Source organism: Protomyctophum bolini (genome assembly GCF_963924005.1).
Source record: "Protomyctophum bolini genome assembly, chromosome: 2".
NCBI classification, from domain to species: Eukaryota; Metazoa; Chordata; class Actinopteri; order Myctophiformes; family Myctophidae; genus Protomyctophum; species Protomyctophum bolini.
The window spans coordinates 5,181,415-5,198,209 of record NC_137863.1 but is presented as its reverse complement, the minus strand read 5'-3'; the positions used below and the strand labels follow the sequence as shown (position 1 = coordinate 5,198,209).

Here is a 16,795-nt window from a genome sequence, read left to right as displayed (position 1 = left end):
TTTTCTCAACTCGCTGTCTTCTGCAAGACATTACTCTATAAGCCATACCTCCAAAACTAGTGGGTCAAACTGAACAACCAATATATCAATATGAAGCTATGATTCCCTGCTTTCACATGACATGACAAAACAAAAATTCAAAAGAATCCAATGGCAGTCTCTCAGTCATATATTCTTATGATAATCATATTGTGGATATTTAGATTCATCCGGTCAGTGCAGGCAGGCAGTGGTGGAAGAGTTAATCAAATGTTTTACTCGAAAACAAATCAAATATCAACACCACAAGGTAGAAATATGTAGAAGTCTGTTATTCAAAATGTACTAAGTATTGGCATCAAAATGTACTCCTGTCCCATTTAAGCCTTTTGAAAATAGCCAATATAATATAATCGATTAACTAGTAACTACAATTTTCAAAGAATCATAGTGGAACAAAAAAGCACAACATTTACCTCTGAGATGTAGTGGGGTAGAAGTATTGGAAATACACCTAAAGAAATACAATGTACTTACGGTAGGTTACTTTCTGCCAACAGGGTTGTCTTCGCCAGTCGTCACGGCTCCACGGGAACGGACATGAACGGTCCATTCCAGGACAGGACTGCTTCGTTCCAGGACAGGACCGGTTCGTTCCAGGACAGGACCGGTCCGTTCCAGGACAGGACCGGTCCGTTCCAGGACAGGACTGCTTCGTTCCAGGACAGGACTGCTCCGTTCCAGGACAGGACTGCTCCGTTCCAGGACAGGACTGCTCCGTTCCAGGACAGGACTGCTCCGTTCCAGGACAGAACCGCTCCGTTCCAGGACAGGACTGCTCCGTTCCAGGACAGAACCGCTCCGTTCCAGGACAGGACTGCTTCGTTCCAGGGTTTGGGCAGAGGAGGAGGAGGAGGAGGAGGAGGAGGAGGAGGAGGAGGAGGAGGAGGAGGAGGAGCTGCTAAGCTGGAGTTACGAGAGCGACAAGGAGTCCATGAGCACGTGGGCGTGGCCACGGGCGGAGCGGGCGAGGCGCCACGGGACCACCAGAGTATGGCGGCCGGGGGCAGGTCCATCGTGCATCAGAACAACAGCGCCGGTACCGCCACAGCTGGGCAGAGAAACACACAGGTATAACACAGGGGCATGCATGGGACCACTATGGACTTTGACTGATGGTAGCCTGGCTAATAAGCCAGCCTCAAATCACACTGTCGTTGTGTGGTATTTGAGTCTGGAGATGCTGTCTATGGATCTTGTTTCCCGGGGGGGCGGGTTCAAACATTTTCTCTTTGACGCAATTGGTCAGAGCTACTATCAGTCAAAGGTCTCAAGCATTGAACGTCACTGTACCAAAGCCCGCCCATATTGCATATACCGTGTCCCGATTGGCCACACCAGTTCTCTGGTGTAGGAAATGGGCGTATACAATTGAGCCTCTCCAGACCGTAATCCGCCGGCAGTCAATTTTGTTTTGCCAACGGCTGATTCGGTCTGGCTCATTAGCAAAAAGCAAAGCAAAGTTACCATGTTTACCCAGGGTAACTGGACTAAGCTCAATAACTTGTTTACAGCCATGGCCCTGCTCAGAACATTTCATGGTAGGGGTTCAATGCCTTGCTCAAGGGCACTTCAACAGTGGAAATTTTAACGTGCCGGTCCGGGGATACGAACTAGCGACCTGCCGGTATCAAGACTGCTCCGCAAACCGTTCGGCCACCGCTGCCCCTAAAGTAGCCAGGCTACTTTGATGCTACGATTTAGGCGAGAGAAATAGTCACGGTTTCACCATTATCACGATCATTAATTATACAGTACGTGTAATCTTTTTCCGCAAAACTATGGATGTATAAAGTCGGATGATTATTTGTAAGTTAAGAGGTTTTATTATTATTTAAAAACACAATAATATATTTTTTTACAGTAGCCATGTTATGTAATACAGTACAATAATACAGACATTAAATAAAAAGTATTATGTCTTTGGAAGTCAATTAAAGTTTAAATGTTTAAACTTCTACTGTTCTACTAGAGGACCTCTGCCCGCAAAGATCTTCAATAAGTATTACAAGGCATTTTTCAGCTCTACATTTATTAACCCATTCTGACCTGAGATCAGATTCATACGAGGTTTCCACTGGACACACTGGTCTGATGAACCCATTCTGACCTGAGATCAGATTCTAGAAAAATGTCAGTCGTTCTTCGAATTTTTCAAAAATAGCAGACCTACAAGCTCGTAGCGCGCCACTCGGTGGCGCGCTACGAGCTTGTAGATCTGCTATTTTTCAATAGCTAAAGCATAACATGATGCCAACACCAAAATGGGTGCCCGGTCAGAATGGGTTAAGGCACACAAGCAGAGAATGATGTTTTTGTGTCTGAGAGTAGACCGAGTCCTCTGCCATTCATTAACTGTGACATTTCAAAATGTTAATTTTTAGTGGCTTCGTGATATAATTAATGTCCTGTCTGGAGTTGGAGATGTTAAGGTTTTCAATTGCCGGCTCTGAACAAAAAGTTTTACAAGACCTGCTGGGGTCCGTTTATGACATTCTACCACAACACACAAACTGTATAGAGCGGCGCAGTCGGAACAACGAACGGCCCAGGAAATGAAAACGCAATGCATTTCCCCATAGGCAGTTTTTATTTAATTTATTTACAGACCTTTTAAGCGTCGTACGAAGCCAACTCTTGTCGTGACAAATCATGACAACACACACAATATTTTTCGGGCCAAACAAAGAATTAGAAAGTAGAAAAAAAAACGGCAGGTTACAACACTTTCTTTGTTGTTTTTCTTCTTTGTAATTATTTGTTTGGTCCAAAATATTGTGTGTGTTGTCATGATTTGTCACGACAAGAGTTGGCTTCGTACGACGCTTAAAAGGTCTTTAAAGGAGAATTCCATGCTAGAATGCTTTCTTATCTTTCTTACTTTTCTTTGTAGTTGTTACGTCCCCACCAAAGAGGTCCAGGTGTTTTTTTGTGCAAAAACTCCTTATTGGCTATTTTCCCTACCATAAGCCCTAAATGAATTGCATTGCATTGAATGGGAATTGAATGGGGCTATGGGGTGTTATGCTAGTTCGCTTATTTCCATCGAAAGAAGTAGTAAAGTGTGCCGCTTGGGATATTATTTACATTATGAAGAGAGGATATATACAAAGAAATTATAATTTTGAGCGATGGAAATAAGCGAATTAGCACAACACCCCATAGCCCCATTCAATTCCCATTCAATTCAATGCAATTCATTTAGGGCGTATGGTAGGGGAAACAGCCAATAAGGAGCTTTTGCACAAAATTAACACCTGGACCTCTTTGGTGGGGACGTAACAACTACAAAGAAAGGTAAGAAAGCCTTTTAGTATGGAATTCTCCTTTGAAATAAATTAAATAAAAACTGCCTATTGGGAAATGCATTGCGTTTTCATTTCCTCGGCCGTTCATGGTTCTGAAATGCCTCGGCCAGCACCAAACCACAACAGAAACAAAACCTGCTCTGCTATTAAAATCTGCTTTATTTTTTATTTTTTGTAATTATGTATGGATATATTTCGTGTATAATGTGTATATAGATTTATGTATTTAAATTTGACTGTCTTTCCGACTATCCTTGGGATTGTAGGTGGGTGGTGGGTGGGATAGGCCGGGGATTGAGTTTTTTTTCTTTTTTGATATGTCTACTCTTTTTAATACTTGCCCCTGGGTTTGTCACAAAAACTTTAATAAAAAGATTTTGAAAAAAAAATAATAAAAAAAGTTAATTTTAATTGACCCGGTCCATCTTTTGCACGCAGGGCCGCCTACCGCACAACAACGACGCCGCCAGGGCATCGGAGAGCCTCGCTCGCCCTCTGCACCCGCTGCACCCTCTGCACCCGCTGCACCCGCTGCAGACGCCGGCGGGGAGCCAAACCAGACCCCAGACGACGGCGAGTCAGACAGGCAGCGGCGGGGGGGTCCACCACAGCGGCGGTTTCCCCATCATACACCGAGGCGGCGGCGGCGGCACGTCACCTCAGAAACACCCGCCGCACAGAGACGTCTCAGAGACGGCAGCAGCACCTCCTCCTCCTCCCCAAAGACCCCACCAGGCTCCTCCTCCTCCCCAGAGACCCCACCAGGCTGCGAGTAAAACGCCCGAACGGAAGGCGGCGTCGGACCGCGTCATAACACGCCCCGACACACGCACCCCGCTGGGCGCCGAGAGCAACGTCTACTCCAGCGTGTACCCGGCGGCGAGAGGAGGGGGAGGAGGAGGGGGAGGAGGGGGTGACGCCGCCGCTGACCGGGCGATACCTCCCCCTCCTCCTCCCCCGCTCTACCCGGTGCTGACCCGCCGCCCACAGGCCGGCGGCGCTCCACTGTATTCCCACGGCGGGACGACGGCGGACGAGGAGCTGGACGTACAGTATACCAGCGAGGAGGAGGAGGAGGAGGACATGGGCGATGAAGATGAGGAAAGAGTGGTCATGCTGAACCACGGCCAAGCAGGGGCCGGAGGCAGGGACGTTCCCTACGCTATCGACCCTGTGACGGACCGCCGGGAAGCGGCCGGAGGCAGCAGGGACGTTCCCTACGGCATAGACCCTGTAGGTGACCATCAGGAAGCGGCCGGAAGAAGCAGGGTCGTTCCTTACGCCATAGACCCTGTGGGCGACCATCGGGAAACCGACACGGTGCTGCCTGAGAAAAGCCCCGGGCGGACAGAGACCGCCACCACCACCAACGGCGCACCGACCAGCACCACCAAAGCCACCAGCAGCACCGTCAGACCTGCCAGCACAACCAGACTACAGATTACATCCACCACCACCAAACCCACCACTACCACCACAAAACCAACCACTACCGCAAGACCCAATTCAACCTCCAGGCCCACCACAACCACCAAGCCCACCTCAACCACCAGGCCCACCTCAACCACCAGGCCCACCTCAACCACCAGGCCCACCACTACCACCAAACCCACCACTACCACCAAACCCACCACTACCACCAAACCCACCACTACAGCCAAACCCACCACTACCACCAAACCCACCACTACCGCAAAACCGGATACAACCACCACCACCACCACCACCAAACCCACCACAAGCGCCAGGACTACCACCGCCAGCAGCACCGTCCGACCGCCGCCGCTCAGGGTCAGCGTAGACCCCCAGGGTGAAGAGAAGGCCCAGGTTCAGCTCCACCTAAACACCGGAGACTCTGAGAAGGCCGCGGAAGAAGAGGAGAGGAAAGACGGCTCCGTCTCGCTGCTCGAGCCCGACCGAGGTGAGTGATAAAACATGTTCTCCACACCACCGACCATACAACGTTTCTTTGTTCAGTGAATGTGAAGTCCTTTGAGCCAAGCGGTTGCCTCCTGGTCTGCTGTGTTGGGACTATAGTTCTCCTTTTAGTCTTTTGGATAGGCTTGGGTTTGGGCTTCTACCCTGTTTGTGAATGCTGGAATGCTGGAATAACATATTTTCAGATGTCGGATCATGTTTGGTGGTTCCTTGACATGAAATATTGAGCACCGCTGATATAGAAACATTCAGAAAACTGTTTTAGTGATTTAGAAGACATTCTTTTTAAATGTCGATGTCAGGCCTAAATAGGTTAAAGATGTATTGGCCCATAACTCTCCTGTGAGTGGATGAGGTAACTGGCCTGCATACTTGTGCAGGTATTACTGGAGAGCACGAGATGAAGCCATCACTCACGACTCTCACTGCTGTTACAAGTGAACATTCTTAATTCACTGGGATGTTTAAAGTTTACATTTTACTTTTAAAAGAGTTTGAAAACAACAAGTAAAATGACTCGGTCGTAACCTCCAGTTGCAACAAGCTCCTGTAGTGCTCGTTTTCGTTCGTTTTGCGACGTTCGTTTTGTTGGTTCACTCACTGTGTTTTGTTGTGGTTTTCCTGTAGCTCCAGTTAGCTCATAGCATTAGCTGCTGCTGTTTGCCACTCGCTCCGCGTTGCAGTGTTTTTTTTTAGAGTATGGGTTTTTATGGCATTCAGACTCCCATTGGCTTAGGAGGCAGCCAATCATGACTAGGTCGCTAGTAAGGTCGCTAGGAGGCAGCCAATCATGACCCAGGTTGTGTTTAGAGTCGTCTTTACGATCGTCAGTAGTGGTGTGTGCAAATGTAGGCCAGGCTGCTTCGCACCTGGAAAAAAAATTGTACTTTCACTTTGATATTTTGGCACTTTTTGTACTTTTTACTCAAATCAAATTGAGCGTAACGTAAGTAAAGAAAACAAATCATAGTATTTCCACCACTGTTAAGGACGTCTATGGTTCACTGTTTTTCAAACATGAGTCACGGACCAATTTGTTTTGGTCACAAGTAAATATCCCTTAATGTTTTTTTTATTTTAATTATTATTATTTCAAAAGATGTTCAGAAGAAAAGAAAGAGTGACATGTATTGTGGGCTTGTAGATCGACTATTTTCACTACTTCGGGTCCCAGGGAGGCAAAACAAACCTTAGCTTCTAGTGTTAATTTATTTTCTAATAAAGTTTTTATGGGTACACTCAGAAAAGCGCTGCTATATAAAATAGAGATATAATTATCATTACGACACATTTCTCTTCTGGGGTCTGGAGGACTGGAGCTAAACAGGGTTTGGGAAGCACTATGCTCTATGCTTTGTGCCAAGTCTGTCCAGTCTCATTGCGTTCTCCATGAAGACTTCCCCTGGCTCCGTAAAACCCTGTAAATCACAAACACAGGCACAGTGGTGCACGCTCTCTCTCTCTCTCTCTCTCTCTCTCTCTCTCTCTCTCTCTCTCTCTCCACTACACAGCATTGTTCTGACAGGACAATGTTCCACTTCTCTGGCTGAGTTATAAATAGCGGGAGGGGGAACCGACCGACCGCGGTAATAATTTACTGGAGAGCGCCAGGGGGGTGGTGGGGGTCGGGGGTGGTGGGGGGTGGGGGGGGACTACCGGCCCTTGGCCCCCGGAACGGAACGGTGTGTACCTGAGCTGGGGCATAAATATATGCAGGATCAAAGGAAAGTGGGAACTGCATGCCAAGAGGCATGAAACACAATTACACTTCAATGCTACATTCTGACATGTCAAATTACACAACAGCCCACATGTAGTATAATAAAACATCCATGACACACATCCTCAAGAACACCTATACACAAAGTATACAACAAATCTCCTGGTACACTAACGGTAAAGAAATATTGTGCACAGAGCACATACACAATGTACATTTTAAACAGGAAAACATAGATATATGGGCCTATGCCAAGGCTATACTGTATTTCACATCCGAACATGTGCAGGTATTGGACTGTATACATTCTAAGACGATCCTTTTGAAACTTCTCAAAGGAACTTTTCAAGGCCAATATTTTAGTCTGAACTGCCATAAAACTGGTCAAACATATATATTGTCAAATTACTGTTAGAAAGATACAAACCATATTTATCCCTGCCTGGTGTTGTAACATATATAGTGTTGGATCCCAACTGACGTGACAACAAGATATCAGACATAATAACCGCTAACTGTCTGAGATGTCTCTCGTAGCCTAACTATAAACTATGCTACAGTTCAGGCAGTACATAATATATCTTTCCCCTCACTGTATATGTTTCTTCTTTTCCCTTTTTACCTCCTTTATGATGAATTCCTGTTCTGTTCTTTGACTATATAGAAGCGTCTCTAAATGTTTTGATGAATTGAACAAGGTGGACCCTCTTCTAAACAAGTGTAATGCTTAATTGGGTCGTCCCACTCACAGTTAACAGAGTACACTGTGATCTCATGCACGTACAAGTACACAGCCATGGGCGATCAGATTATAGCACCTGGAACCATGCAAGCAAGTCAAGCTAAATTGAAATGCATCAATTCCAAAAATGCCTATCTGGGTGGGGGGTCCCGCCCTGTTCAAATATGATTGCTTTGGGGGTCGCGGCCCTGGAGAGGTTAAGAGCCACTGATTCTGGACCTCTGACCCCCCCCCACCCCCCGACTCTACTCCGGGGCACTCCATGAACTTGAGGAATAGTTTGGCCCCCCCACACAGACATCTGGATGTGGACACTACCTACGGAGTCTATAGCAGTCGCATAGCACCGACTGACTGACTGACTGACTGACTGACTGACTGACTGACTGACTGACTGACTGACTGACTGACTGACTGACTGACTGCACGCTCGCTGCAGAGGGAGAATGCACCCACGGCGTATCCAATAACTCATGAGCTTTCTCTCTCCATGCATGCAGAGAGCCCGCGTAAATTCATTCCACCACTCAGACCGTTTCCCCTCCTCACTCCTAAAACACTTTCTCCACTCAGACCGTTTCCCCCTCACCCCTAAAACACTTTCTCCCAAACGCTGGGTCGACTCAATTTACAATTTACAATTTAGGCATTTAGCAGACGCTCTTAATCCAGAGCGACTTACATTAAGCAAGAACAAAAAAAGCATGGGAATACATCACATAAAAAGCATTTATCATGAAACATGCGTCAGCTAAGAAAGTAACAGTGGAATATCTATATATTGAAACTATACTGTATAAACTATACATATATACTATGCTATACATGACATATTATGACGTGCTATGACTACATACAATGCAATTCTAGTGCTGTCTACATAACATGCTATAAGTCTGTATCAAATGCTATTTAAGTCTACAGAAATGCTATCTAAGGGGAACTCGGAACCCATGTTTGGGTCACGCAGTCGCAGTAAATATGCCCTTCATTCGTATCCTATACCTACATTAACATCACAACTTTTTCGTCAATGAAAAAAAAAAACAATTTGAACATTTTCCAATCTTCCATGAATAAATAAAAACAACGTTCAAGAGCTAGTGAAATTAGCAGATCAAGCTCACAACGCGGAGCAACGTGATGCTGCCGTGTGAGCTTGAAGATCTGCTGTACCTTCACTAGTTTTTGAGTCAAACGTCTTAATTTTCACTTTGGCTTAAAACGTCCTGTGAACCACTGTCCTGAACCAAAACCCTGTACTGTACCTCTCAAAAAAGACATGAAAAGAGAAACCTTGAGGGAACCTCAGGACCCTCAGGCACAATTTACGATCGCACCCTGACTCCCCTAGCCCATTTTGGGCGGGAACCCCTTTTGGTGTTAGCAGCATTACGTTATGCTTTAGCTATTGAAAAATAGCAGATCTACAAGCTCATAGCGCGCCACTCGAGCTTTTAGATCTGCTATTTTTTTTTTTTATCGAAGAACAACTGAGAAACATAGATTTTTCAGAAAACTCTCAGGATGTAGAAGACGTTTTTTTTAATCTGATCTAAGGTCAGAATGGTAAACTTGTCAGGATTTAGAAGACATTTGTAGAATCTGATCTCGGGTCAGAATGGGCTAGCTGGCCTGACGTATACGCACTCTTCCTGCAGCTCCAGAGAGTGAGAGTGAGTGCTTCAGTTCGCCGCGGAAGCCTCGGGGGGTGACGGATGGTGTTGACAGGTTTTAAGACATTTTGGGCGGGAACCCTTTTTTGGTGTTTTATTTTTAAAGCATTATCTTATGCTTTAGCTATTGAAAAATAGCAGATCTACAAGCTCATAGGCTTGTAGGTCTGCTACTTTTTGTGAAAGTGTGGTGCAAAGCTTTGAAGATATTCTTTCAGAGCCATCGTTTTTAACTCAACTCTTCTGGTTCCCTGAAATAATAAGGTATTTTCAGACGGGGGTCGGCAGCCAATTACATAATTATTATGTGGGGGGGTCCTTGACATGAAAATGTTTGAGAACGACTGACACGGAAACATAGGGTTTTTCGAATAAAACAGTCAGGATTTTAGAAGCCATTTGTATAGAATCGTCCTCAGGTCTAAACGGGTTAACCCATTCTGACCTGAGATCAGATTCATACGAGGTTTCCACTAGGACACACACTGGTCTGATCAACCCATTCTGACCCGAGATCAGATTCTAAAAATGTCAGTCGATTTTTCAAAAATAGCAGACCTACAAGCTCGTAGCGCGCCACTCGGTGGCGCGCTATGAGCTTGTAGATCTGCTATTTTTCAATAGCTAAAGCATAACATGATGCTAACACCAAAATGGGTTCCCGTTCAGAACGGGTTAAGCCATGCAGGGTTTTCTCCTCCAACCAACCTGGGGTCCGTTGAGGCCCGCGAGGAAAAAGTTCCCGAAAACCTGCTCTGTTTGTTTGGAGGTGGTCCAACATTTAGAAACATGTTGCGTGTAGCGGGAGTATTATAGTATAGTCGCCTTTTAGTATCAGTTGCGCCCACTCTGACGTTCTGCTGCGCTGATAGCACGCACGCACTAGAAGACTATAATTAAGGTGTGAGGTGTGCTCTAAGAAGAAGCTCTGCTTATCTTCAATAAGAGCTTCCTTCCTGCCGGTCTGCTGCTGCTGCTGCTTGCGTTAACATAATCGTCTACACGCATGCGGTTACGGTACCTTTGATGATGTAACAACTTAAAACCCCCAGCATCCGTATTATTGCAGAGAGAAAGCTTTATCGCAGAAAACAGCCCATTCGACATGAAGCGAGTGTTGTATAAGAATTATGTCCTCCATTATTGTTGAGTTATTGAGATTGCAATCAGCGATGCTTTAACGTGCTCGTGGCTTTGACGTTGCAGCTCGTGTTGGTGGGGAAGGATTTAATGACTTTAAATGATATTATACTTTGACGTTACAGCTCGTGTTGGTGGGGAAGGATTTAATGACTTTAAATTATATTATACTTTGACGTTGCAGCTCGTGTTGGTGGGGCAGGATTTAATGGCTTTAAATGATATTATACTTTGACGTTGCAGCTCGTGTTGGTGGGGGAGGATTTAATGACTTTAAATGATATTATACTTTGACGTTGCAGCTCGTGTTGGTGGGGGAGGATTTAATGACTTTAAATGATATTATACTTTGACGTTGCAGCTCGTGTTGGTGGGGCAGGATTTAATGACTTTAAATGATATTATACTTTGACGTTGCAGCTCGTGTTGGTGGGGGAGGATTTAATGACTTTATATGTTGGCCGGGTAGATTAACCACCATCGTTTATCATCAATGAATGTATGTTTTGTGTTAATAAAATAAAACATCACAGCAACCTCCCTGCATAGTAGACTAAGGGATCCATCTTGTGCCTTATCCCTTATCCCTAAACGTATTTGCCATTTTTTTTACTATTTTGAAAAACATTTTAAAATAGTTCAACCAGCCGATCTACATCGAGACATTGTAGATCGGCTATTTGAAATATTTTAACCCATTTTGGGCATTATGCTATGCTTTAGCTATTGAAAAATAGCAGACCTACAAGCTCATAGCGCGCGCTACGAGCTTGTAGGTCTGCTATTTTCGAAAGGTTTTTTTTAAATAGTAAAAATAAAAAGGCAAAGAAGTTTAGGGATAAGGGGTTTAGCGGTGACGAAAATGGAGCCCATATCTGTTCCTTATTAGACTGCTCCACCTCCTCTACCTCCTCCCTGCATAGTAGACTAGATGGTCTTTATTAGACTGCTCCTCCTCCTCTACCTCCTCCCTGCATAGTAGACTAGATGGTCTTTATTAGACTGCTCCTCCTCCTCTACCTCCTCCCTGCATAGTAGACTAGATGGTCTTTATTAGACTGCTCCACCTCCTCTACCTCCTCCCTGCATAGTAGACTAGATGGTCTTTATTAGAATCCTCCTCCTCCTCTACCTCCTCCCTACCAGAGTAATGTAGTCAGAGAGTGCATGGTGACACACTATGATCTCACCGCAAAGCGGACGTGCCTGTATGGGCTATAGTTCCAAACATTGCTCCATATGACTGGAACTATCCCATTGAGATAGAATGAGCACTTCCGCATTCCATTGTTACAACGAGTGTCATTACTCTCTTACTAGTTTGCTCTGCTGCCTGGCTGCGTAGTAGTAGACTATAGCTGGTCCTTATTCGACTCTGACCTGAGATCAGATTCATACGAGGTTTCCACTGGACACACACTGGTCTGATTAACCCATTCTGACCTGAGATCAGATTCTAAAAATGTCAGTCGTTCTTCGATTTTTCAAAAATAGCAGACCTACAAGCTCGTAGCGCGCCTGTTTTTCAATAGCTAAAGCACGACATGATGCTAACACCAAAATTTGTTCCCGGCCAAAATGGGTTATTCCACTCGGCCAATGGAGAAATAGACGGTGGATCAATCAAACAAACAAACACAGTTGGCTCACATTCACAACACAACAGCCAGCTAATGATAATGACCTTATTCCCTCATGAAGGATTACACTCTGATCATGACTCGGCTCGTAATGGACACAAGCGGATCACATCATCATTAGCGTCATCATCATTAGCATCATCATTATTATAGCTTATTGCTCTGTTTAATGTTTGACTGAATAGGATAAACAGCACAATATAATGTTGCCACTGGCTGCTATTGAATAATAATAATTAATTGTTTGTTTTCTCCAACATTAAATTCCATGGACTTTTGCCGGGAGCGGGAAACTTTATAATTATAGGCTCTCGACAAATATTAAAAGTCCATAGAATTGGCCTATAGCCTATGATGTAATTTCGGAAAGCCATGCATTGCAGGGGCTTCAGAAAGACTTTTAACAGTTTGCAGAATTACAGTACATTTGAAGCACAACTCAATACAAAAACTGTTAACTGTGAGTGGACGACACCATAAAGCACTACACTTGTTTACAATAGGGTCCACCGTTTTCAATTCATCATAACATTTAGAGACGTACAAATATACACTTCTATATAGCCAAATCATCATAAAGGAGGTAAAAAAAGGGGAAAAAACTTTGAGAGCGGTTTTGAAGGAGTCAAGGGATTTGCATGTCTTAATGACAGTTGGTAGGGCGTTCCACATTTTTTGTGGCATAGGAGCGAAACAAATTCAGTCCCTTAGTTGTTTGTGCTGGATCTGGTTTGTTGAACTCCCTCTGGCGTTGTGGTGGGTGTGGACTTCATTACCTCTGACAAGACAACGGACCAGGTGGGCCTTCCTCAAGGTTGTTTTGGAGCCTTTGCACCTACAAGTATATACTCTTCTAATTTGGAGGGTCGCAGGTTGTCTGCTCCTGCTTCTTATCTCTGTAAACGGAGAACCCGGAAACAGAGCTCACATTCCAGCGGTAGATTCTTTGCCGCCTGCATCGTTCATTTAAGACAGAGGTGAGTCAGTCCATGATGTCAGCGCTGAAGAACACATGATGAACAGCTGCGCTCTCATCTGGTACACCTCTGATTGGACCAGAACCGGCAGGCCGTGACTTATTGTGAGAATATTGCAATTTTTTATTGTAATACAACATCAAACCTCTTTCTTATATTAAGACAATTTGGCCAATTTGTCTTTAAAGTCCTTAAATTGGCACTTTACTGTCATCTGTACCCCCCCACCACCACCACAACCAGAACAAAAAAAATCTGACCCCTCTGAAGTGAGTGGTACTGTACTGTACTGTACTGTACTGTACTGTACTGTACTGTACTGTACTGTACTGTACTGTACTGTACTGTACTGTACTGTACAAGTCCTCCTCCCTGGCCTGTGTGTGTGTCTGTGTCTCTGTGTTAGGCTGTGCAACAGTGAGCAAACGCTATTTTCTTGCTCGGACACAGCCAGGGACAGACCCAGGCTTCCATTCTGTGTGGAGTATTATAGAACACAGAGACATAGAGCCGCTCCGCTTGTGGAAAATGTGACTTTGATTTCCGTCCTTGGACGACATCCAGCCGACGCTCAGACTATGTGACCTTGACGCTGCTGGGCCTACAGTATAATATACCATTCAGGACGGGAACCCCTTTTAGGTGTTTTAAAGCATTATGTTGTACTTTAGCTGTTGAAGAATAGCAGATCTACAACTCATAAGAAAGCCTCTACATGCAAGCTCATAGAAAAGCTCATATTAAAAAAAAACTGATCTACAAACTCATAGCTTGTAGATCTGTTTTTTTTTAATTTCATCCTTGAATATACATTCTTTCAGCGCAAACGTTTTTAACTCAGATATTTGCTTCTCTCTGGAAAACATATTTTCAGATGGGGGGTCGGCGGTCAAATACAGATAATTCTGGGGCGTCCTTGACTTGAAAAAGCACCACCGACATTATAGAAACATGGGTTTTTCACAAAGCTTTTAGGATTTAGAAGCCATTTCTTTTTAAAGCGGTCTAAATGGGATATACCGGAGGAGGAAAGTGAAAACACTCCCTCTTCAAACGCACGTCGTCTGGATTCCATGGGCAACCTTTGAACATGTTTCATTCATCAAGACTCTTGAAGGAGTCCAAACATGTTGGGCTGGTTTTTTTGTGACTCTCGCCTTATTTTACATATTCTTTTTTTTGTATAGAGGGACAGACAGTAGGCTGACAGGAAATGGGGAGAGAGAGAGATGGGGGGGGGGGGTGCCATGTAGCAATGACAGACACGATGGTGGATCTATACATCACTATATTTAAATGACAGACACGATGGTGGATCTATACATCACTATATTTAAATGACAGACACGATGGTGGATCTATACATCACTATATTTAAATGACAGACACGATGGTGGATCTATACATCACTATATTTAAATGACAGACACGATGGTGGATCTATACATCACTATATTTAAATGACAGACACGATGGTGGATCTATACATCACTATATTTAAATGACAGACACGATGGTGGATCTATACATCACTATATTTAAATGACAGACACGATGGTGGATCTATACATCACTATATTTAAATGACAGACACGATGGTGGATCTATACATCACTATATTTAAATGACAGACACGATGGTGGATCTATACATCACTATATTTAAATGACAGACACGATGGTGGATCTATACATCACTATATTTCAACCAGTAGGGAACGGTCATTGTCGTGCTTGTCGCTACGAGCTTGTACATCTGCTATTTAAATCATTTTAATTACATATAAGACCTTCTCGGACTGGGGGGGTCCGCGGCCAAATACATAATCAATGTGTGTGTGTCCTTGACAGACACAAAAGTTTGAAAACCACTGCTGCCTGTATAAGTGAAGGATAAAATATCACGGGCAAGCCTCCCAGACGGTGCTATAATCATGCTTCATTACCACTAAATTACTTCAACAGGACATTACATTCGCAGTTGTCCCAGACACACTCCCTGTGGCCTCTCGTTTGTCTTGGCGCTGTCTGGTATAGTGTCTGGAGGGCACTATACTATATGCAAAAGTATTAGTTTGCATGTTCTCCCCGTGTCCCCTAGGGTAGGTAAAATCATGCAGTAATCTTGGTCTCTATACTGCCTCCCCCTGGCCAGCCGGGGCGCCTGATGGGAGGGGAAAGGAACCGGTTGGAATAACGTGTTCCTTCCACGCGCTACGTCCAACCAGGGAAACTCCACCCTGTCAGGTGTAAAGAAGCGTTTTTTAAGATTTAGTGAAATCCGAATGAAGTTTATTGCTTCCTCCGTGAAAACTCGGCGAAATCGTTTGAACCGACTGTCAACGTGAAAGTGGTTATGTGTCTGTGGGTTTTATGAATATTGAATCAATGAAAAAATATCAGCAAGAGCCTGTAACTAAATGATAACTAAAAATGTGTTTGTTTTGCATTTCCTGAAAAGTAACATGAGGTTCCCCCACCCGACGGAGGCAATACGCTCCACTCCTCGTGAAGACTCCTCCTCCTCATCCTCCTCTTCTCTTCCTCATCCTCCTCCTCCTCTTCTCTTTCTCATCCTCCGTTTCTCTTCCTCATCCTCCGTTTCTCTTCCTCATCCTCCGTTTCTCTTCCTCATCCTCCTCTTCCTCCGCTTCCTCATCCTCCTCCTCTTCCTCATCCTCCTCTTCTCATCCTCCTCATCCTCCTCTTTTCTTCCTCCTCATCCTCCTCTTTTCTTCCTCCTCATCCTCCTCTTCTCTTCCTCATCCTCCTCCTCTTCCTCATCCTCCTCCTCTTCCTCATCCTCCTCCTCTTCCTCATCCTCCTCTTCTCTTCCTCATCCTCCTCATCTTCCTCTTATCTTCCTCATCCTCCTCTTCTCTTCCTCATCCTCCTCTTCCTCCTCTTCTCCTCCTCATCCTCCTCTTCTCTTTCTCATCCTCCTCTTCTCTTCCTCCTCATCCTCCTCCTCTTCCTCATCCTCCTCCTCTTCCTCATCCTCCTCTTCTCATCCTCCTCTTCTCTTCCTCCTCATCCTCCTCTTCTCTTCCTCATCCTCCTCATCTTCCTCTTATCTTCCTCATCCTCCTCTTCTCTTCCTCATCCTCCTCTTCCTCCTCTTCTCCTCCTCATACTCCTCTTCTCTTTCTCATCCTCCTCTTCTCTTCCTCCTCATCCTCCTCCTCTTCCTCATCCTCCTCTTCTCATCCTCCTCATCCTCCTCTTTTCTTCCTCCTCATCCTCCTCTTCTCTTCCTCATCCTCCTCCTCTTCCTCCTCCTCCTCTTCCTCCTCCTCCTCCTCCTCCTCTTCTCTTCCTCATCCTCTTCCTCCTCCTCCTCTTCCTCTGAACTCCTCAACTTTCTCTTCCTGGTGGATTGACCTGCAGCTATTGAGGTCGCGGGGTCAGGAGCACACAGGGCCCACCAGACATCACAAATCAACACGCTGGCTTAAGTAGCTATCAGTCACACAGAGATGTGGCAGCCTGCCTCTCTGTAGTTTCCCCTCTTATAGGGGTCCCGGACCCCTGCAGAGACCCATGGCCCAAAGGCTTTCCCCTCGTAGGGGTCCCGGACCCCTGTGGAAGACCCATGGCCCAAAGGCTTTCCCCTCTT

At 45.1% G+C, this 16,795-nt stretch overlaps 1 protein-coding gene across 1 annotated transcript in view; it reads left to right on the top strand.

Moving 5' to 3' along the window:
* The window catches only part of LOC308326417 (uncharacterized protein), an 84,323-nt gene that overhangs the window by 11,073 nt on the left and 56,455 nt on the right, over nucleotides 1–16,795 (top strand). The window contains exons 6-7 of the mRNA XM_080779297.1: nucleotides 540–1,110; nucleotides 3,786–5,268. Coding sequence (XP_080635423.1) covers nucleotides 540–1,110; nucleotides 3,786–5,268 — 2,054 coding nt within the window. The remainder of the gene's footprint in view (nucleotides 1–539; nucleotides 1,111–3,785; nucleotides 5,269–16,795) is intronic.